General features: G+C 42.9%; 3 protein-coding genes across 4 annotated transcripts; 2 read left to right on the forward strand and 1 right to left on the reverse strand.

The window, feature by feature from the left end:
* Positions 1–205: 205 nt before the first annotated feature.
* tmem216 (transmembrane protein 216) lies at positions 206–2,987 on the reverse strand. 2 transcript variants are annotated; one of them, XM_040043156.1, is made up of 6 exons: positions 2,914–2,987; positions 1,817–1,830; positions 1,637–1,730; positions 932–1,024; positions 423–640; positions 206–345 (listed from the first exon to the last, which is right to left on the reverse strand). In XM_040043156.1, the coding sequence occupies exons 1-5, from the start codon at positions 2,921–2,923 to the stop codon at positions 435–437; spliced, it is 417 nt and encodes a 138-aa protein (XP_039899090.1). In that variant the 5' UTR covers positions 2,924–2,987; the 3' UTR covers positions 206–345; positions 423–434. The 2 variants fall into 2 exon arrangements, with proteins under 2 accessions (XP_039899090.1, XP_039899089.1); XM_040043155.1 differs by having other exon boundaries at positions 439–640; positions 2,914–2,985.
* Positions 2,988–3,370: 383 nt separating this feature from the next.
* tmed9 (transmembrane p24 trafficking protein 9) lies at positions 3,371–7,598 on the forward strand. The gene is made up of 5 exons (XM_040043154.1): positions 3,371–3,555; positions 4,360–4,460; positions 5,035–5,160; positions 5,269–5,415; positions 6,190–7,598. The coding sequence occupies exons 1-5, from the start codon at positions 3,402–3,404 to the stop codon at positions 6,337–6,339; spliced, it is 678 nt and encodes a 225-aa protein (XP_039899088.1). The 5' UTR covers positions 3,371–3,401; the 3' UTR covers positions 6,340–7,598.
* Positions 7,599–10,624: 3,026 nt separating this feature from the next.
* On the forward strand, positions 10,625–19,024 carry b4galt7 (xylosylprotein beta 1,4-galactosyltransferase, polypeptide 7 (galactosyltransferase I)). Its single transcript, XM_040043170.1, has 6 exons — positions 10,625–11,165; positions 13,971–14,309; positions 15,736–15,961; positions 16,511–16,594; positions 16,965–17,069; positions 18,183–19,024. Exons 1-6 carry the CDS (start codon positions 11,113–11,115, stop codon positions 18,336–18,338), a joined length of 963 nt encoding a protein of 320 aa, XP_039899104.1. The 5' UTR covers positions 10,625–11,112; the 3' UTR covers positions 18,339–19,024.
* Positions 19,025–22,830: the final 3,806 nt, after the last annotated feature.

Here is a 22,830-nt window from a genome sequence, read left to right on the forward strand (position 1 = left end):
AGGTGGTGCGGGAGATCCAGAGGGATCACAAGGACCAGAGGATCGGTGTGTCGGTGGAGCGTGATGAAGATACCAGCTGGCTAACTACACCTTTGTTGTAAAGGCTAATAGTTTATAGTCTGTATATAAAAGATATAAGGAGCCGACCTTCAGTTTAAACCTCATTCTGATTGAAAAACTTTTAAAAGGAAACACTGGAGATGAATTAATTGTGACGTAGAAATCAGAAAGTTTATTTACAGAAACAGTTTTGTGAAGGTAAAAAACTTGATCAAACATGGCAGATATTTACAGAAACCTCTGCTGACTCATCCTGTGGCGTTTGCTCCTCAGTACACTTTGGCCCTGCGGAAGAAGACGTAAAGTATGAACTTTAGTATTTAAAGAAACGACTAAGATTTGTACCGACCCAAAAAGCTCACACGAGGACGCCGTCACCTGGAGAAGGCAGATATGGAGATGAGCCCGAGCAGGAACTCGAGGCCGTAGAAGCAGAGCAGCACGGCGTTGAGCAGGAACTCGAGGCGCAGGATGAAGGTCTGCAGCAGAAGGTAGTACACGGCGAGCGCGGTGCAGGGAAGCAGGACAAAGAGCGACACACAGGAAGCCAGAGAGCGCTCGCACAGGTTTCCCTTCCAGCCTGGATGGAGACGCAGTTTGACACTCAGTTTGTGACGTGCGTGTTGTGTGTGTGTACGACATGTTCTTGTGAAGCACTTTGTTGTCAGACACATAAATGTCTGAGGCGACTGTTGTTGTGATTTGGCGCTATATAAATAAAATTGAATTGAATTAAGTAGGAGATGGTAGGAGCAGCAGAGCATGAACTCAAGACAGATAAAAATCATCTTATCTGACTTCTTAAAGGACATGAAAGACCGTTCCTGTTATGAATAAAGATTTATTCAAAATGAGACGTGACTTTGCTCACCATAAAAGATCCGCAGAATCTCAAGAGCGAGGAAAAGCAGCAGCAACACGACGTCCAGAACCAGGTTATCTGACGGGTACGGCAACAAAACTCCTGCAGAGAGCAGACATCAGAACGCCATCAACATCAACATGGCCCCATCATCATCAGCCTCTCCATCTAACAAACACCATCATCTTCATCACCATCATAATCCTCTCCTCCGGTTTAAACTGTGGAGGCTGTTAATTGGATTTAACCTGTTTAGATAAAGTTCCACAGCTACAGTGGACCCACGTATGACTTCTTAACAAAGTGAGTTTCAGGCTGCAGCTGAACAAAAGCAGGATATTAAGCTTTTTTTAATGTAAAAATAAAATCTTAAGTTAAATGTGTCTCGATCTTAAAAAATAAAAGCACTTTGGACTGAGTTCAGACTTTTGTGGGTTAGGCGTACATCAGCAGACCTCCTGAAGGACCCAGATTTCGTGGTTTATTACACGCCGGGCTACAACTGTGCACTTTCTGAGCTTGGAAGCTTCGACGGTAAATCAAGTGCACCTCAAACTCAGTCCCAGTTCAGCTCGAGCTCACAGCGGTCGGTCAAAAAACCTAATTCTCTGTCTTGTGTAATCGTCTGCGTGAACGGCACCATTTTTTCAAACTCTGTCTCTGAGTTCTGCGCTGCAGGAGAAAGAGGAGGTAGAGGAGGATGCTCTCATACACCTTTATAGATGAACATGAGGACCTCGGCCAGGTAGAAGGCAGCAAAGTACCAGCTGTTCAGGTAGAACAGCACCTGCAGAGGAGCGGATGAGAGCTGATGAAGAGGAGGTCAAGGAGAAACAACAGCAGACACAAAGTCACATGACCTGCAGCTCTGCGTTAGAGTCAGGTGAAGGATACGATTGGTTGGCTCCCTGCATGAAAAAAAGGGGAAACAAGAAGCAGAGGAGTGAGTTACACACCACAAACAGGACAGATCAGATTATTGATTAACCTGCTGATTGTATTGGTGATCTTGATAATATTATTAATGATATAAAATATTTAAATATTTATTTAAGTGGTTTTGTTGTACACACAGATTTGCAGGTGTGCTTTCTTTCTTCTCTCTCTTTTGTCATATCTTTGACGTTTCTAATGTCTGTGATTGTTTTTACTGCATTTAGTAATTTATTTATATTCTTGTATTATTCTATTCTTTATAAAGCAGCTTTGAGGTCCAGGATGTCTGAACTGGGGATTGTCGTTCATGCATCTATGTCATCACTTCTGAATTATTGTAATTTTCAAATTTCTTTGTTCTCTTGTCTTAACAAAGCTCCGCGAGAACGTCTGCAGGTCGTTCACAGTACCACTGTGAGGGTTCAGACTGAGTCACTGCTGATTCAGCTGCTTCAGAGTGCACTTCCCCTTGTGGGACTAATAAAGGTATATCATATCATATCACTTTAAGATTCTGGTTTTGACTTTTAGAGCTTTGCAGGGACAGGAACCTACGTACATCTGTGAATTTTAACATCCATGCACTGCCAGTAGCTTCAGGTGGTCATGTTGTCAGACTCTGAGTGTCTGAGACCTGTGGACTCTTTCAAAAGTCAGACTAAAACTGACATTTTTAAACTTCCTGTTTAATGTGTTATTTTGTGTTGTTTTTTAGGCTTTAGCATCCTTTTTTCAGTGTTTTCCATGTGGCTAACTGAACTGAAGAGACTAAATAAGGAACCACAGCTGCTGTTTCTGTGTAAAAACATGTGCTGCGGTGCTTTATTAGTAATGTTAGCGTCTCTGACTCTGCTGAGGTTTGATGAGCTGACAGAAACCTGACGTGTTTGCTGCGCTGACCACGCTCAGCCTGCTCAAAAATAAATAACCATATGCAGTTTTATTCGACCAGTACACTCTCCTGTAAATTCTCCACTGACTTTAACCTATGAAATAATTCACACTTTAACCCTGCACCATCACCGATTTATCAACAACAAAAACCTCACACTCACCGGGCGCCATGTCCGCTTCGGCCCTGTTGCCGTGGAAACCGTTTGATTTGGTCTACGCATGTGTGAAAAAGGCTTTTTCCCGCTTTGGTCTTTCACAGTAAAAGACCACGAGATTATTTTGGTCTAACAATAATGCAAAATAATAATAACAGGTATACATCAAAGCATTTTAATAACAACCCAGTTTTACTCTTGAAATGAAATATTTGTTTTCCTTTGCTAAATTAAATCAATAAATATATATTATATATTTAAACAATGTTTCGTAAAGGCACATTTTGATTATCTTTTAAGTACAAAACCTAAAAATAAATGATTAATCATGATAACATTATTTATCATTCATTTTAGAAGCCCAGAGCGTTTAGAACTACGACACCCAGTACCCTCCTGCGGTTAGCCGATTGGCCAGAGTGCCGCAAGGGTTTACGTGGCACTGCTGTGACAGGCGCATGCTCAGTTTGAGTTCCGTGTGTCCCGGCAGGAAGATGGCGTCGCTCCGGATCAGGATGCAGCCGTGTCTGTTTTCAGTTTTACTCCTGAACGTTTTGTGCAGCTTCGTCTCCGCGCTGTACTTTCACATCGGAGAGACCGAGAAGAAATGCTTCATCGAGGAGATTCCGGACGAGACCATGATTATCGGTGAGAGGGGGGTGGGGGATCTGTAGGATAATGCTAGCAGCTAGTTAGCCGAGCAGCTAACAGCTAAAGTTTAGTGTGTCGTGTCTTCAAATGTGTGTGTACTTTTTCGAAAGAAATTAAACTTAATTTAAATAAATATTCTAAATAATAGTTCACGATAGCATGATTTATTTTTATAGGAAGGGGAATCCCTGCAAAAATCCAAACTTTAAAGTGTGATTAAAGTTTTCATAAAGGTATTTTTCCATTAAAGAAAGCTGTTGAAATAATAATCCATCAACACTAAGTTTAAAGTGGATCCTTTGGTCCGTTGAATCCTCCTCTATAATTTAATCCAGGTTATATTAAAGGCAAGTTTATCTCAAAGTTAATCAGCCCTCCTCTGTTTGAATGAGAGAAACTACCACATGGTACACACCATCAGCCTGGCAGGAAATCTGTCCGTTCAAAGAAGCTTTTCTTTCAGCATCTTAATCTGCACAATTTTCATCAGGTTAAAGGTTAATTCGGAATCATTTCAGGTGCATCTCCTTTACTAATGCATCTGCAGATAAAGTAAAGCAGTGAACTGAGAGTTAACTTCAGGTTGTGATAGTGAAGGAGTTTTCTAAAGAAAACAAAGCAAATTCTGTTGCTGTTGCATTTACTGTTTTTGTTTTTCATTTACTGAAACACAAAGTTTAAAACATAAAGAAAAAAGTCGACATATTCAACCGGAAGTTGATAAACTGATGTTGGTTTCAGGTTTAAACCATATTCATTCAAACTGCTCACTAATCAAGCCGTGTGTCTGTGTCTGTGCAGGTAACTATCGGACTCAGCTGTATGATAAGCAGAGGGAGGAGTACCTGCCGGCCACTCAGGGTCTCGGCATGTTCGTAGAAGTCAAAGATCCTGATGACAAGGTGTGCATAAAGTTCATGTACTTAAAGACTCTACAACTGTACAGCCTCATATGTGAAAGGTCCTCAGATGAAGACCAGGAGGAGACAAAAACCCAGACTCAGGAAGTCACAAGCTCAGAGTGTCAGTCCCAAGCCCGGATAAATGGGGGGATTTCGTCAGCAAGGGTACCTGGAACAAAATAAATCAAACGTGTGGATCCATCCTCTGTGGGAATCAGCTCAGAGTAGCTTATATGTTTTGATATGTGCAGTATTTTTACGCCTGGACTGTGCTCGAGAAGCTCGGCAGGATTCACAGTAGTAATAGTAGTAGTTCATGTTCCTCCTTCAGCTCATACTCTGAATCAAGATGTATTAGCTCCTCTGCCTTTAAGCCAACTTGTTCTGATTGGCTGTCAAAGCTTTGAGCAACAGGTGGGTGGGGCTTCCTTGCTTTGCGAGATTACAGCGATGCAGGAGAAGGAAAAAAGTGTAATAAACTGAGTTTTCAGAGCAGTCTGCAGCTCTCAGGAGTTGCAGTACAAATGCTGAGACTTCTGCTTGATGTGGAAGATGTTTTGTTTGTTCCCTGCAGGTGATTCTGTCTCGACAGTACGGCTCAGAAGGACGCTTCACCTTCACGTCGCACACACCTGGAGAACATCAGATCTGCCTTCACTCCAACTCCTCCAAGTTCTCGCTGTTTGCCGGTGGCATGCTGGTGAGGAGACACTCAGACATACAAACGAGAGCTTCAGCAGTTTATTCCTTTCTGTTCTGATCCGTGACATTCATAACCGCGGTTTGTGATTTTTGTGATGTGTTGCAGCGCGTTCACCTGGACATCCAGGTGGGCGAACACGCCAACAACTACGCTGAGATCGCTGCCAAGGACAAACTGACGGAGCTGCAGCTGAGAGTCCGACAGCTGGTGGAGCAGGTGGACCAGATCCAGAAGGAGCAGAACTACCAGCGGGTCAGTCAGAAACGCCCTGGCGCTTTTTTGTTTTTGTCAGAAACACATGAAGACCCTGAACATGAATCAGAGCTGCTCGTCTCTCAGGCTCTTTGATTTTATGTACACGCCCCAAAAAAATCAGTTTAACAGAACATTTTCACCACTTTACCTGCTGTCAGCACCAGTTTCCTGACAACATGAAGCCTGTACTCTCCACCAGACTCCATTCATTAAATCAGATGTTTTACCTCCTGATGTTCTTCTATTCCTGCCTCAGCTGGTCATTAAATTTATTATGACTTAAAGCACAAAAAGTCACCAAAGTAGAAAAGCAGGAACCCATTTTCTGTTTCTGTCAGTGGAGTCTACATTTATTTAATTCAAATTAGGGCTTTCAGTATTTTATTTGTTCCTGAGTAAATCGGTTTGGCTGAGATTAAATCATCTTGTCTTTATTTCTAGTTAGCACATACCTTAAACACTTAAAGCTGGAAGCTAATGATAGTTATATAAGAGCAGATGCATGCTGGTGCAATAAGTTGTACGTTTTACGTCCAGTGAATGCATGATCTGATTAGTCGACTAATCGCAAAAATAATCGGTGACTAGTCGACTATCAAAATAATCGTTTTTGGCAGCCCTAGTTCAAATATAAGGTTTATGTTTAAAACGTTTAGTTATTATTATTATTTTTGCAACTGTAAATGTTCAGACACTGTGTATTGTCATAGCTGTCAAAAATGACAGCGTTAAGGTTTAACGGGCGCCCCCTGCCGTCTGTTTTTCCCTCAGTATCGTGAGGAGCGTTTCCGTCAGACCAGCGAGAGCACCAACCAGCGGGTCCTCTGGTGGTCCATCGTCCAGACCCTGATCCTGGTGGCCATCGGTATCTGGCAGATGAGACACCTGAAGAGCTTCTTCGAGGCCAAGAAGCTGGTGTAATCTGGAGTCAGAGTGCGTGCGTGCGTGTGTGTGTGCGTGCGTGCGTGCGTGTGTGTGTGTGTGTGTGTGCGTGCGTGTGTGTGTGTGTGTGTGGTGTCTACTGATGGATGCAGTACTGAGTGGCGGGCGGCAGAAAAGACCCAGCTGCAGGATTTGGCTTGAAAAACATGTTTAAGATTTTTGTTGTTACTGTTTTCGTCACCAGCCGTGATCGTGACGAGCGTTTAACCTGACCAATCAGGGAATGTGTGACCCACCCTCCATATTTATTACAGCGCCCGGCGGCGGAGCAGTTTTAGATTTTCTCCCCCTCGCTCGCAGCATGTGTTACTGGCCCATAGCGATGCAGGTCTGCGGGACACAATAGTCACGTATACGTGTGATCTGAGCTCAGAAATGATCGTCCAGATTCATTCATTAATCCACAGATCTGATGGTTACTGAGACGACGTGTGATCTCGGCGTTTGCATACTCGTTACCAGGGACGGGAAAGGTTTCTCTTTTTTGCAACGCTGACTAAAAGTGGGGCGTGATTTTAACGCTGCCGCTCACGTTATTAAAGATCTGAAACTGTCTTATTTTATTTTACTGAAACACAGAGTTGTTTCGATGTTTCACTTCATCACATTACTTTCAGGTTCTGGATGTTTGTACGTGTTTTTTGTGCCGGTCGGCGTCGCTGCAGCTGTCCTCTGTTTCGGGTCTGCTGCTTTTGAGAACATCTGAAGCAGGCTTTGCTCACTGTAATCAGTCGCGGAACTGATTTACTGAAAGACTCCTGGAGCTGCTTCAGTTCAGGGGCTCGTTCGAGGCTTCAGGTGATTTTCAAAGAAATGTGATATCTTTGGTCGACCGTTCGGGGTGATGGTTGCTGATCTCAGTTCAAATTTTTTCTGTTTTCAGATGAGATTTAGTTTCTTTTTAACAATAAAGGACGAGTGGTCGTGTTTTCAGTTTTTAGAAATGTTCCTGTAGGCGGGCTTTAAATCAGATGGTGAAATATTTTGGGGTCGGGAGAGGGGCTTTTTATTATTTAGCGTCCACGTGAAACTCTGTGATTGCACTCAGAATAAAGTTCAGTTGGTTTGAAGGATGGCGTAGTTAAATGACATTGTTGTAATATTCCCGCCAAAACACAGCTCATAAAGTCACAAAAGAGTTTTTATACACAGTAATTGTTTTCTTTTAAGGGGAAAGATATTTTAAAAGAAACCTGAGTATTGTGACTGCAAATATAATAAAATTAAAACAAATCAAAGTGTTTGTGTGGTTGATGAAGTCAAATTTAAACTGCTGTTATAAACCTTCAAGAATCACCGTCTAAGGTGTAAAACTCGGAAGTGTTATTGTATATTTGGGACGTTTAATCCAAACATTTTCAAGTATTTAATATAAAATCTACTGCTTTAATTAAAGTGATCGGGGATTTCTTTGTTGGTGGAGAATAAAAACTTTTGTGTTGAAGCAAATTTTCTGCTTAAATTCTGATTTGATGTGTTTGTACTTGAGAATAAATTTGAGATTCTGATTGGAATTAAAAACGATGGTGGAAATAAAATAAGATCAAAGCTGCTGCTATTAACAAAACACGGCATTAAACATCTCAAACAGCTTAAATGAAAACAGAAAAAGGATCAATGTGTTTCAGTACTGTGCACACGTTTTGAGCCGCCCCACATTTCTTTGTTTTCCATCCAAAGAGCCAAGCTTTGTTTTTCAGCACATCTCCGGGCTTCCTGAAGGTCTTTATAAGTTTTTCTTTCTTCATTATGTTACTGAAAAGTTGTTGAAATGAAAACAACTACAAGAATAATGTCTGAGGTTTGGGCTGATGAGGTTTTGGTTGTCTGCAAACAGTTGGCAGCCTGAGGCAGCACATCCAGAACAGACCTGACAAATTGGGGTTTCTGAGGATGGCTTCATTCTTGACTTGCTGCTGTACCAGAATGACACTCAGCTGGAGGCCTGCAGTGTCCCCCCCATCAGCACATATAAGAGCTACAGGTACACGGACACAGACAGGCGAGTAAACAAGGCTCCTCTGAAGTCCACCAAGGAGATGGAGAAGAAAGCGGCTCCTCACTGTACGTGGCACTTCGTCACCAGTGATGATGCATCTCATTCTCAAGAGGAACAAAAACAAGTTAGCCGCTGTTTTGTCAACAGAGGTGAAGGTGGAGGCATGTCCTCAGTGTCCAGGTGCTACAGTGACACCAAGAGGAAGGAACAGGTGAGCTGCTCTGATGTCATCAATGTCAGATCGACATGCTGGTCCACCAACATTGCCCCACACGAAGAGGTGGTGCATCCAGATGTCTGCATATGCAACGGATGTCGGCCTCATCCACGGATCATCTCCTGGTGGGACTGCAGGTGACCTGTTACTTACTTTTTCAGGATTCAGGTGTTCTTAAAACTAACAGAGCACCAAGTAGGGTAAAGGTTCATTTATGTTATAGATGTGCGGTTAAACTGAAATCTTTGGTACTGAATGAGAACTGCTCATAAAAATAACAGGTTAACATCTGTGCAGGTTTATCCAACAGGATTGAAACATCAGAATCAGAATCGTGTTTATTGGCCAAGTATATGTGCAGACACATACAGGGAATTTGGTTCCGGTAGATGGTGGCTCTCAAGCACAGCAATGTAAATCACACACACACGTGTCTATATATACACATTACACATACATACACAAAGCTGTGTAAACCAACTATAAATAACGAATCTAAACTTATATACATAAAATACAGAAATGAATGAGGTGGAATGAATACTACAAAATGTACATAAGGTGCAGCTGCAGTCTGGCAGTGGGAGCAGTGTGACAGGTCAACTGTTAAGAAGGGAGATGGCGAGGGGAAAGAAACTGTTCCTGTGTCGGGTGGTCCTGGTCTGCAGGCTTCTGTACCGTCTGCCAGAGGGCAGCAGATCAAAAAGTCTGTGTGCAGGGTGTGAGGGGTCTGTGATGATTTTCCCTGCCCGTTTCCTGGTTCTTGAGAGGTACAGATCCTGGATGGAGGGCAGGGGGGTGCCGATGATCCTTTCTGCTGCCCGTACAGTCCGCTGCAGTCTGCTCCTGTCCTGTTTAGTGGCTGCTCCATACCAGACTGTGATGGAGGAGCACAGGACAGACTCAATGACCGCAGTGTAGAACTGGATCAGCAGCTCCTGTGGAAGACTGTACTTCCCCAGTTGTCTCAGGAAGTACATCCTCTGCTGGGTCTTTTTGAGGATGGAGTTGATGTTGGTCTCCCACTTCAGGTCCTGGGAGATGGTTGTACCCAGGAACTTGAAGGTCTTCACAGTTGACACAGGGCTTTCTGATATGGTGAGGGGGAGCAGAGTTGAGGGATGTCTCCTGAAGTCCACTGTCATCTCTACAGTCTTAAGAGTGTTCAGCTCCAGATTGTGCTGACTGCACCAGAGTACCAGCCGCTCAACTTCCTGCCGGTATGCAGACTCATCACCATCTTGAATGAGGCCAATGACAGTGGTGTCATCTGCAAACTTTAGGAGTTTGACAGCCGAGTTCTTGGAGGTGCAGTCGTTAGTGTAGAGGGAGAACAGTAGTGGTGAGAGGACACATCCTTGAGGGGCACCAATACTGAGGGACCGGGTTTCAGAGGTGATCTCCCCCAGCCTCACTTGTTGCTTTCTGTCTGTCAGGAAGCTGGTGATCCACTGACAGGTAGCTGGTGACGCGCTGAGCTGGGAGAGTTTGGAGGAAAGAAGTTCAGGCACAATGGTGTTAAAAGCCGAACTAAAGTCCACAAACAGGACCCTGGCATAAGTTCCCGGGCGGTCAAGGTGTTGCAGGATGTAATGCAGCCCCATGTTCACTGCATCATCTACTGACCTGTTTGCCCGGTAGGCAAACTGCAGAGGGTCCAGCTGGTGGCCTGTAATGTCTTTCAGATGGGCTAACACCAGTCGTTCGAAGGATTTCATGACCACAGACGTCAAGGCGACAGGTCTGTAGTCATTCAGTCCTGTGATGGTGGGTTTCTTGGGAACAGGGATGATGGTGGAGCGTTTGAAGCAGGAGGGAACTTCACACAGCTCACATCTGAAGAACATCTGTTGTTACTTTACAGCAAAACAGCGTGTCATATTCTGTGTTAACAACAGCAATATTAATAATCTGTAGCACAGGTGGCAGTAAAACAGGGATATGTTTTTGTTCAGTCACTAAACTCACAGCAGGTCTCCCTGCGGGTGTGCTGCTCCTTTAATGAGACAAAAACCATAGGAACCTATGCTTATACTCGCCGCTGTTCCCCATCGGACTCGTATAGAGGTTGGACCACAGTACAGTCAGCTTGGTGTTCTTTCAGCGGGTAAAAACGCTGAAATATGCTTCCAATCGGAGCCTGTCGTGTTACATTTTTGTTTTAACAGAAATAAAAATTTAGCAAACACACGCATAGGCTCGGTGACAGTCGGTAAAGCCCAGGTTATAGCCGGGAGGAGCTGAGTTTGGACCCGGAGCGGCGATGTGAGCGAACCGCTGATGCTACGTGTACAGTTAGCTGCGGAAGCTAACAGACCGGAGGAGGATTTAAATCTGAGCAGATGTTAAGCAGCTGTACGGCGGCAGCAGACCGGGGCACAGAGCCGAGGGCCGGCATGGAGCACAGTCTGGTTTCCGTCAACACTTACAAATGAGGAAAGATGGAGGAGAAAAGCCTGAAATAACCAAGCTATAATTTATAACAACAAGAAGGAGAGGAGAGAAGCTGGTCCGACTTTACAGCGAGTCCGGCAACATGATGTATTCATCCAGGAGGAAACCCGTGCTCTACTTCAAAGAGGACAGGAGGTGAGAGGAGAGCATGAAGTTTGTTTTTCCTTTCTCTTTCTTATTTTCATGCTTTGATTTAGTTTCAGTAAGTTTGCTACAGCCGAATGTCAGACTCACTGAAGGTTCAAATATATCACAGAGAGGTTAAATTCACTGAAATAATCTAAGCCGTAAATTTACGATTAAAAAGAACAATTAAAAAGTAACTATACAGAAGAACAGATTTCAGAGGGAAAACTAGAGAAACTGTCAAATTTACAAGGAAACCTTGCCCATACGGAAACAAATTGCATATATTCAAGAAAAGATAAATAATTTTTTTCAACAAATGTCAGATTTACTCGTAAAAAAATATACAGCAGAAAATACAGCACATTTACGGGGAAAAACTGGCAAATTGACAAAAGAAAAGACCGCCAACTTTCCAGTAAAAATGGGGACATATGCAGGGGAAAATGCCTCAATAAAAGTCACGCTGTTTAAAAAAATGTTGTTGGTTTTGTTTTTTATAAAAAACAAACAAACGTGGCTCTTTGAGTTTAACAGCCTGTTTTATGGGTTTTATTTCTGGGTGTTACTGTTACACTGAAGGGAGGAACTCATGTGAATTCATTGATTTTAAATTTCTTCTTTGAAAAATGTCTTTAGCTTGTTTGTGTGGTATTAAAATTAAATGTAAAAGAAGTGATGGGAAATCACCAGGAACCTCATTAATATTCTTTCTCGGCTTTGAAGAAGTGATCCATCTAAAGCTCCCGGGCAGCAGGAGAAGTGAGTAAAACTTCAGCCTTGTTGTTTCCACCAGCGGTTCCCAAACTGTGGTTCAGGGACATCCAGAGGTGCTTAAAGTGATTCTGTCAGGGAGTCTTTCTTCCTTTATCTTTCCCCAGTTTGTCATCCTCACATCTTAAACTTAATTTGTAGCCCAGAGTTACTCTAGTTTTCAAATTTCCGGATTAGTTTTCATTATTATTGTATGGAGAGCGTAGGACAGAGGTGGTGGACTTTTTGACTCTTTGTCTTTTAGAGGGTAAACACATCCATCAGAGATTCGTCAGAATTAAAATTAAGACTAAAGAATAAGGAGATTTCCTCTGTGTTCATTTTAGTATTCACAAAATCATTTAAGAGGCTGCCCCTCAGGACTCGACCCGAATCATCATCATCATCATCATCATCATCATCTCCTTTATGGCGACAGATTTGTCACAGCAGCTTTAAGTCTTTGCACATTTCTTCTCCATTAATGACTTTTGCATCACACCAGGTTATCTTTAAGGAAATTCCCCATGCATTGTTTAAGCATGTTAACTGTTTTTGTCCGATTCACTGTAAAAATGTCCAAAGTTGCCACCCCAGAGTGTCAACATGCACAGCAGCATGGTGAGTTTTCTGTTTGAGACACAGTTTGGGAACTCGTGCTGTTGCCTCCTTGTTTCTTCGTTTTACTGATTTCTCTGCATGCTTTGAATATTTGAGTCACAGCTTTTATGTTCAGCAGCTTGTCGACTAATCGTGATTTAAAGAAATGTTCTTTGAAACAAAAAGTGCAGCATGTGTGCATTCAGGTCTGAAACAGAAAATCAGGTGCTTTTCTGCAGTGTTAACACATTTTCAGTACCTTAAATAAAGCCAATTTCTTTCAGACTAACAGATTCAGAGATATTTGGGTGTGGCATGGTAGTCTTTACTGAGCCCAGAGAGCTGTGAAAAGTGGTGACAGTAGTAACAATAACTTTATTTTTATATTTAAGAAAGAAGCACAAAGACAGGAACGTTTTCACCAACAGAAGATATAAACTTTAGATGAAAGAGGAAGTATAAAGTGTTTTGTTGGAGCGCTGATATCGATGTGAGCACACAGACATGATGTAACAGCAAGAAAATGCTGATATCACCACAGACGGGAAGTAATAGAGGGTGGGATTCAAACCATCAGGGCCAAAAACAGAACAGGATCAAATAAACCCAAAGAAAACATTTTAAATTTACTTTCACTTCAGTTTCTTCTTTTTCTTTTCTTCTTGTTTTTTTTTTTTTTTTTTGCCTCAGTGATTTAACTTCTTAGCTTCCTCCTCGAGGTCCCTGGAGGTAAACCGGTTTACTTAAACGAGTCCCGCAGGAATGTAGCGTGTGCTGCAGGGTCAAAAAACATTTCTACACACAGATTAGTGAACAAGGCTGAATTCTAGCATTACTTCATGACTCCACCCATTCCTCCAAATATGGTCACTTCAAGAAAACAAGATGGTGGCGATGAAAAACGCCAACGCTGAGGCTTCAGAAATTGTCCGCGAGGAAATGTGAAGAGTGCATGACAAAATAAACAATAATAGATTAGCTCAATGTTCATCACCTGGTGATGGTTTGTTGCTAGTGGACTTTTCTGACTACAGTTGCCTAGGTAACCCTCTGACACTGCACAGTCATCTCAGTCAGCGGTGTCCTTCGCTCTGCCTGGTTGTCACTTGGCCTCCTACTTTGTGCCACCAGTGGTCGCTTTATTTCATCACCTAAAATCATCGACTTTCCACAGTCGCTGGTAGCCACGCCCCTGCTGGGATGCTGCTGGTCATTTCATGTGTTCGCCCTCTAATATCAGTGTACTGGTTTGTTGTGTTCACTGACCACAGGCAGTAGGATTCTCAGGTTTTAAAACCTTTTCAGACATGTTTAACAGCTCATGTCGAGGCCTGAGTCAGTGGTTTCCAGAGTTGCAATTTTATGTTGTTAAATAAAGTGAAATCATTTCTTTGCACCTGTAAATGAGCCTTAATCTGAACACAGCCAATCTCTGACCACTCCACTTCTTCTGTGCATCAGGTACCTGTCCGGTAAATGCACCGTCTACAAGCTGTTCGGGCTGTGCATGGTGCTGGTCCTCGTCTCTCTGCTCTGGCTGCAGCTCAGCTGTTCAGGCGACATGTCTGTGACGCACGGAGAACGATGCATGCCCCAACAGCCGGCGCCACCCTGCCCGGCCAGCGGTCAGGCGTCCGTGGTGGACAACCCGTCTTGGGGGCCTCACAAACTGGCCATCGTAGTTCCCTTCAGAGAGCGCTTTGAGGAGCTGCTGGTGTTCGTTCCCTTCATTCACGCGTTCCTCAACAAGAATAAGATCCGCCACAAGATCCTCATCATCAACCAGGTGGATCACTACAGGTGAGGCATCCTCTCCAACCACAGAAGAAAATATGTCAAACAGGTGGCCCAGGGATCAGAACCGGTTTGCTGTTGCTCACTTTGATGGCCACTTTTCAAGAAAATGCTGCATTTACAGAGGTGGGAAAATGTGGGAAATGAGAAATATTTCTGGATCTGTGTGTGTTTAAGTCAGAAAGATGAAACATACATTCAGTTAGAGAAAGTCAACACCCGAAGGTTTTAGCCACGCTGCTATAATCTGTACTTTGTAATGTAGTGAATGTAGTGACAGGAAACTGCAATGCAAATGACTGTTTATCATCTTTTTAATAAATATCACTTCCTGTGATCAGTTAAATCTCAGAGGAGACGATGGTTTCAGCTTTGTTAACACGTTAGTTCTCAACATGTTATAGAGCAGTGACGTCATTGGCTCAGCTAACTTGGCACAGTGGCTAAAAGCAGTTTTTACATCCCACTTTAATCTGTTCATGTACAGATGGATTATTAAATAATAAGAAGTGAGGAGACGGTTACTTAAAACTAGTTTTACATTTGTAATAATTTCTAAAACATTCAAACTTTAATGTTCAGAAGTAACTATGATGACAACAAACAGCCAAGTAATTAATAGGAAATTGTGTGTGTGTGTGTGTGTGTGTGTGTGTGTGTGTGTGTATACACAGTATATACTCTGCTGTGATTACTGATAATTTACACACACGTCCTGAAGACAACCTTCAGCAGTAGGTAGCAGATCTTTAGGACGAGAGCTTGGTGGGTCACATGATCATCCGCTTCAATCCAGCATGTTGTTAAAGCGAATGGTCGCCTTCTTGTTCCAGATCGGGTCGAATATTGTCAGCGTTTCGCTGAGCACATTTTTTCACACTCTGAAACAAGAGTGGGTTGTCTCGCCTTCCTTTAGCTTACCTGTACGTATTTACCTGTGCTCTGTCGCTCTGCGTTACCTCTGTGGCCTACAGTGCAGCTGGATGTTCATGTATGATGTCACCAGGTGGGTGTTTGTGGTTAAAGGATGTAAAGAAGTCCACCTCGACAGCTGTGCTGGTTTAAACACTGGTTAACTCCAGTTTTGTTGTCATTTTGTTGAAAAAAAGGTTTCATCATCAAGGGTCAGAGTTCATCTGACCGATATCAGAGGTTTGCAGGTCTAGCAGCTGGTAGATAAAATGGAGTATCGACTGCATAAAAAGTTATAATTAAAGTTGTTTTTGTGAAAGACCTGGAGCCGAGGGTTAACGATGGTGAAAATAAAAGGACCTAAAATGGATCCATGAGGGACGCCACATTTAGGAAAAACAAAAAACAAAGAGAATTTTCCTGCTCAGCCAGAGATTTTAAATAGAAGGATAATTTAAAACTTGTCATTGCAACAAACAGAGAAATTACGATAATGTGGATTTCTTACCTGTTCTTTCAGATTTAATCGGGCATCTCTGATCAACGTGGGCTACACAGAGAGCGGTAACGACACCGACTACCTGGCCATGCACGATGTGGACCTGCTGCCCCTGAACGACGCTCTAGATTACGGCTTCCCAGAGAAAGGGCCGTTCCACGTGGCCTCGCCGGAGCTTCACCCCCTCTACCATTACAAAACCTACGTAGGAGGAATCCTGCTGCTTACCAAGAAGCATTACTACATGGTACTGAGCCTCGCCACGCCGGCTTTCACACATTTTCAAAGGATCTCCCAGGGCTGCGAGGGTCGCTGTGGCACATTAAGAAGAGTGTCTGGAGAGACACTCACCTGCATTTTAGTATTGTTTAAGACAATAAAGCCAATATAAGTGTCAGAGCATTGAGCTATATGAGATACCTCTGCTGAACGTCTCTCTTTACTGCTCTTTGCATTGGGGGAAATCTGAGGAGGGAATACATTTTGTCCCTGTGAGGTTAAAAGATTTGTGCGTGTATATATATATATATATAGACCCTGAAAAGTATAAGCGGAAGTGAATGGATGGATAGACCAGAGTGGGGGTGCAGTTACTCAAATTGTCCACCAGGTGGAGTCATTTAACTGTCTGTGATCTTGGCTATGGTTATATCAGCAGATTTATGTTCTATAGTTTAAAATAACATCATCGATGGTGTTTTTATTGTTGCTCTGCAGCTTTCAAATTTTAAATGAAGCTAATTCTTTGGCTCTGATGCAGAACATGAACTTTTACCCCCCCTGTGTTTCCCTGCAGTGTAACGGGATGTCAAACCGGTTCTGGGGTTGGGGCAGAGAGGATGATGAGTTCTACAGACGGTTGAGAAAAGCAGAGTTACAGGTAACAAAACCAAAAAGAAAACCGCCGGAACAAAAAGACAACAAACAGCCTGGTCCTCATATCCGCCACATGGCGTTCATCATTGTTTTTAAAGAAGAAGTTCACAGATGTTACAAAAAGGCTTCCTGTTGGATCCAACAGGAAGTTCCATCAATTTGAATTTAAGAGGTGCTTTTTGTTGTGATTTTGCCATTTCCAGGCGGTTTTACTTTAGTCTGACGATGATGATGTGTGAGGAAGCGAGTTCTTGTTAAAGGGCATGGCTTTGGTGAACTCGGGAATACAACTTGTAATACATCAAAGTGAATCTTTGTGATGAAAGTCCAGAGGGTGTACTCTTATGGGCTCCTGCTGTTTTTTTTCTCTGCAGCTGTTCAGACCGAGCGGCATCACCACAGGATATAAAACTTTCCTGCACGTCCACGACCCAGCCTGGAGGAAGAGGGACCAGAAACGAGTCGCTGCTCAGAAGCAGGTACGAGAATCCACCTGCTGCAGAAAAGCACGAGCGGGAGATTTTTAAAAAATCCAGCTTGTCTTCATCGAGGCAGCAGAAACTAAAATTCATCAAATAATTTCACGTCAGCTTATAAAGTGATAAAGTCGCATCTCTTTACCTTCACTCGTCTGCATGACTTGTCAGCTGCGGGTCATTGATTCCCTGAGATGAACTCCAGAAAACAAAAATACTCTTTGACTTTATTTTAGTCAATAACTTAACTGGACCTGTTGTACTTTTTCTTAGTACCTGTCACACATCGTGGTGGAGGTTTATAATAAACATGAAGTCTGTAATAATGAGCTAAGTGTGTGAACGGTAACCCCCGAGAGCCAAAAGCTCAGACTGCAGATGCTCCTTACACTCAGTTTACTGGTTTTTTTTTTTTTGTTTTTTTTTCAACAGTTGGGTCTGTATGATGTTATAGAGAGGGGATATCCCTAATACGGTCGTCTCAGGAGCCTAAACTCCTCCCACCTACTTTTCAGACTCAGAAGCTTGAAAGAAATATCAGATAAAGAAGGATTAGGATTATTCTGAACTGTGAATCATGCAAAGCTCCTTTAAAAGAGTCTAAGACTAAAAGATGAGGAGCTGAAAGAGAGAAGGGTGACAGAAAACGTTGTCGTAAAAATGTTTCAGCAGTGTAATTTTAATCTAAAACCATAAAATGTTAGCATTACACTAATGCGTGCTGATTGGCTAGTTAAGGATTTAGGTGGCTCCAGCAGACGTTAGGAGCGTAGTCAACGTGCTGGAGAAGCTTCCATGTGTGTAGAAGAAGCAGCTGGAGGTGGTTGAAGGTGATGCAGGAGGCTGCTGCTTGCTTCACGCCCCCTTTTGCCTTCCTTTTTACATCCCGCCACCTCCTCGGTTCTCTTCGTGCTCCCTTGTCGAACGCCAACATGTTCACACATCGTTTCATGTCACTGCTGCACCCCTCAACTGCTGTCTCGTGTACCTGAGCAATTATGTGATTTGTGACAAAGTTAATTTTTTAGATTTTGTTGTAAACCTGAGGTTTTGGACTTTTTTAAACTCAAAACAATCTCCTCCCCCTCCTCCTCCTCTTGTTCCTTCTCCCTGTAGGAGCAGTTTAAGGTGGATCCGGAGGGGGGTCTGACTAACCTCCGTTATGAGGTGGAGTCCCGACAGGAGCTGACCATCAGCGGCGCCCCATGCACTGTCATCAACACCAAACTGGAATGCGACCAGAACCAGACGCCCTGGTGTCTTCTGGGATAGCGGGCAGCCGGTTTGAGGACAGTGGTTCCTGTTTCTGACTCTTTTACGGATAAATCTGCAGCTGGAGCGTCCAAACAAATGTTTAATTTACTCTTTGAGGTACATCTCCACATGAAAACTGCTGTTTTAGTAACAATAATTAATAATGAACGATGCGAAGATGGTTTGTCGGCATCTGACCTCTGACCTCAGCAGTCTGGACGGAGACAGATCCAGTTCAGGACTCGTGTTTTTCTGCTCTTCCTGGTACCTGCTGGCACGGCGTGAACGCAGACCTGCAGCCTGTTTTTTAGCTTTTAGACTCAGCTCGGGGCCGTGCAAATACATGCAGAGAGCGCCGCACGCTTCTCCGGGCGTCACGAGTGTCCGTTACTCCTGCATCATGTGAGCGTCACAGGACTGATTTTTAGCTTTTTACCCATGATGGAGGTAAAGATGGAATAAAAACTCATCAGTCAGTGAAGTGAAAGTGTTTTTATTGTCCTGCTGAAATTGAGTCATTCCTTCATGTATTTTGTTTTTTTGTTTTCTTTTTAGGGAAGACTTTGGTCAAAATGGACGCTTGTAGGAGTGTTAGGGTCACTGTATGCTGATTTTACATTTCAGAAATAAACTTTCTGTTTCAACCCATCTATTTGTCTTCTGGCTGGTATTAAACCACTGTTCAGTCATATTCACAGTTTAAACTTTTGTTTTTCTTTTTTTTTTCAGCAGTAAAAGTCACTTCCGGGTTACAGCACTTGTGTCCAATGGACAAAACAAAAAATCTTAATGGGATGTGTGTGTTATTCTTTTTGACTGTTTTATTTTGAAAAATGAATGAATTAATGATACATTAAGTCATTAACTTTGGTGCCTTTTTGGTGGTGTAAGAAACCAACGCTCCCGGAAAAATCCTGTACAAGCACAGAAGTGTGTGCCCGCAATGTTAATTAAGGAAATTTACTTAAGTACTATTCTGTAATTTTGATCATTTCCAGTTTAGCTCACTGGATTTAAAACTGCTCTTGCTGCAGTTCTCTGATTTGAAAATAAGAGCCAACCCGCTGGAGTGGAAAGGTCTACGAGGGATTTCTGACCTGCAGCTAACAAACAGTTCCTGCAAAATCCAATACTTACATTATGGTTTAAATATATTGTTATCTGATGGATCGGATACCTGAGGGAAGTGATCGGTGATGTTGCAGAGCTCTGTGTGTGCAATGCAAAGTAAAGATCTCTCTGTATGACATCATAAAGAGCCAGCAGCAGAAAAAAGGCACATGACACTGAGTGTATATCAGAGTTTGAATAACTTACACTGATTATTTATTATTTATCATGTTTCATATTGACCTCCAGCACTGGAACAGTAGCTACACAACAGCAAATGGACACAAACACTTCCTAAAGGAGCCTTTAGACTCACAGTTTGTCTTCGCGTTTCTTGTCTAACAGCAGCGTTAACACATGTTGATTAGCTCGGCTTCGTTTCACTGCTGGATATCAGCCACTCATGGCTCCCTGGAGGCCTCTGAGGGCCCCTGAAACCCCCCCATCATTTCTAGCAAACAGAAACCAGCTCAGATGGTACAGCTGTGGATTGTAGGGGATGAGCCAAATCTGGCAGTGGAGACAAAGAGAAGAGGATGGGGTGAATCTACACCTTCACCCCCCTCTGAGCTGTTCCCCACTCTGGGTGCAATTTTCACCTTTTGTTGGAGGTGACTGCGATGGGGGAAAAAAACACCTCCACGCTGCTACAAATAGACCCGAGCAGCACTCCTGCTCTGCAGCTCTGTGCTAATTTTTTTAATTCCCCACTCAGTGATTATAGTGCTTTATCGGAGCAGTAATATCAGATAATGGAAATTGTATAGTAATAACTGAGAGAGCTGGGCGCCGCGGTTCACACGTATTTATAGACACCAAGGGCTCGGGAGCAGATGTGACGCCGACACTTAATTTTCAGCCTTAGTTAATGAATGTAGGGCATTATGCTTCTATTATGAAGCAATTAGCAAAAAATAAAATATAAACTTGAGGGATGAGAGGCTGTAATCATGTTTACTCCACGGCTAATAAAACACAGAGGGACCAGACAGAGGCAAAACAACCAAACGGCTCATCTGGAGGTTTTTCTCCTGGAACAAACGCAGCTTTTACACGCATGTGCAGAGCTGCTCAGCACTGCTTTCTCTGTTTGAACCATGTTTGTTTGGTGTTCAGTTTTCATCCTCAAAAACACCTGTGAGACGCTCAAAAACGCCTTGTTTCCATTCAGCCTTCGCCGTGTCCACCTCTTTAGTAAATCTGCTGCAGATCTCTGAGGAGCCGATCCATGAATTTAAAGTTTAATCAGACATTAAAACACACCACAAAGTTTTACAGTGCTCATGAATGAAAAATAACCTAATTTTATTCCCCATCTATTTTCTTTCTCCTGTATACTCTTTTTATAAATCTGTCTAAACTCCACATTTCCAGCTCAAAATAATCTCAGTTTGTTCTTTCTATGAAACAACGACTTTTAGCTCCTCCTTTAAGACAGCTTTGTTCCGATTGGCTGCCTCAAAGTTTGACCATAAGGTGGGTGGAGTTTCTGCCTCTGAGCTGACTATATTAGGTGTATCCTCTTTTTATGACATCATACGGATCCAACAGTAGAAAAAACTGTAATAAACTGAGTGTTTAGAGTATCTGCAGCCTGAGCTTTGTCTCACATGGATTAGTGTTCATACCCTGACATCATTATATATGAATGTCCACTGTAGCAGGAGACCAATGAGAGGAAATAAGGGTCCACTTTAATTTATTTTTTGCATCTGAAAGCAAACTCCAAAAACAGACTTCATCCATTATCCCTGTCAGGGCATCGTCTTCTTCACAGTCAGTGTTACAGTCTCACAGAGCTGAAAGTGAGGCCGCAGACTCACATAATGTCACGCCATTTTCACCCACAGCACTCCTGTTATTGTGGGGAAGAAACAGTCACCAAAAAAGGGGAGAGGACATTGTAAAAGTGCTGCTTTTCTGCATTGTCTGTGCATGTTGATGCTTGGAAACAGGACAGAGGTGCAGAGTGATCTTCAGTCCAGCTACACTGGTGTGGAGATTATTTTTAGCAACAGGAACTTGGCTTTTTAAGAACTCCGGTCCAGCAGTTAAACTTCCTGCCCACTGCTTTTAACAGGATCAAAACCTCGACAAGTTTTAGTTAATTTACAGTGTCGCCGTCTGGTAAATATCCCAATCCTGAAACCCAGCTACGAGTTTTAATGTTTGGATGTGGAGGGATGTGGCTCTCCTGGAAGACACTTTCAAGAGAAATCCAGTCCTTCCTGAAAAATCTGTGTGCTGCATTTCCATAATACATCGGGATCCTTCTTAAGCTTTGAACGGGCAAAGTTGGGCTCTTTTGTTGGCTAAATGTTTATAACGGTGATTCACACCATAACATCTGATGTCAGTGCCAGCAAACCGCAGAAACCCAAGCTTTTGCTGAATAGGTAGCTCCTGTACTTCCTCAACCTTTTTGGTTGTTCCATTCAAACAGCATCAGTGGAGCGACCTTTATGAGCCATCTTCACCCATCAAGGGTTGTTGGCAGTATGAGTCGATGGGATGCAACAATCTGCAGACCTTACTTTGAGAGTCAGTTGTGAAAGGATCCCGGCACGTTCATCAGCCGTTGTGGGATGTGTCGAAAAGCCATGGGAACTTGTTCCGTTACATTTAGACGGAACCGGACAAAGTAGGACATGTCTGTTTTTAATATTTTAACCCATGCTGAAATCGGACGGAAAATAAGCAAACCGTGATTTACAAAGTTTCAGTCGGTGCATATTTATATGAATCATTATTTTCAGCATATTTTTATTGATTGATTTAATTTATAGTTTTTCCGACTTTAACTCTAGTTGAGTAGTTTGGGAATGCTGTACGTGTTTTTATCCTGGAGTCAGAAACGTCCCCAGTTCTAACCAGTAAACACGAGTACCTGACTTTGCTGACTGATCTGGGATCTGTCAGCGTTCCAGCTGCTTTGCTTCTCACGTTGCTGGGAATCATTTCATGCGTGTTTCTGTTTGTAGTTTACACTCTGACGAAGTTACAACAACACGTGACTCATCTCATTTTTTAGTCCATGGTTTAAAGACATGACACGGTCTGTGTTTTCTGTGTGTGTGTTTCGGCATCAGTCCACGTACAGATGGTCACGCTCACACTCGTCTGTCACACTCTGATTGGCTGCTTTGCTGCTGCTGCTGGAAGCTTCTGCAGGAAACCTGACAGAAATTTCACAAGACCACACACACACACACACACACGTATGTGATGTTTGTATTCCTGCAATAATACCACGAGGAGATCCAAATAAAGTCAGTTATTACTTCTTACTTCTTCTGTGGTTGAAAACCGCTCCACAATGAAAGCTTTGCTAATAACAGAGACGTAACCTGACTGAAAGTCTGTGCTTAAAAATCATTTTACTTCCACCTTTTTAATGGTT

The sequence above is a fragment of the Simochromis diagramma genome, unplaced genomic scaffold (assembly GCF_900408965.1).
Source record: "Simochromis diagramma unplaced genomic scaffold, fSimDia1.1 OVJJ01000433.1, whole genome shotgun sequence".
NCBI classification, from domain to species: domain Eukaryota; kingdom Metazoa; phylum Chordata; class Actinopteri; order Cichliformes; family Cichlidae; genus Simochromis; species Simochromis diagramma.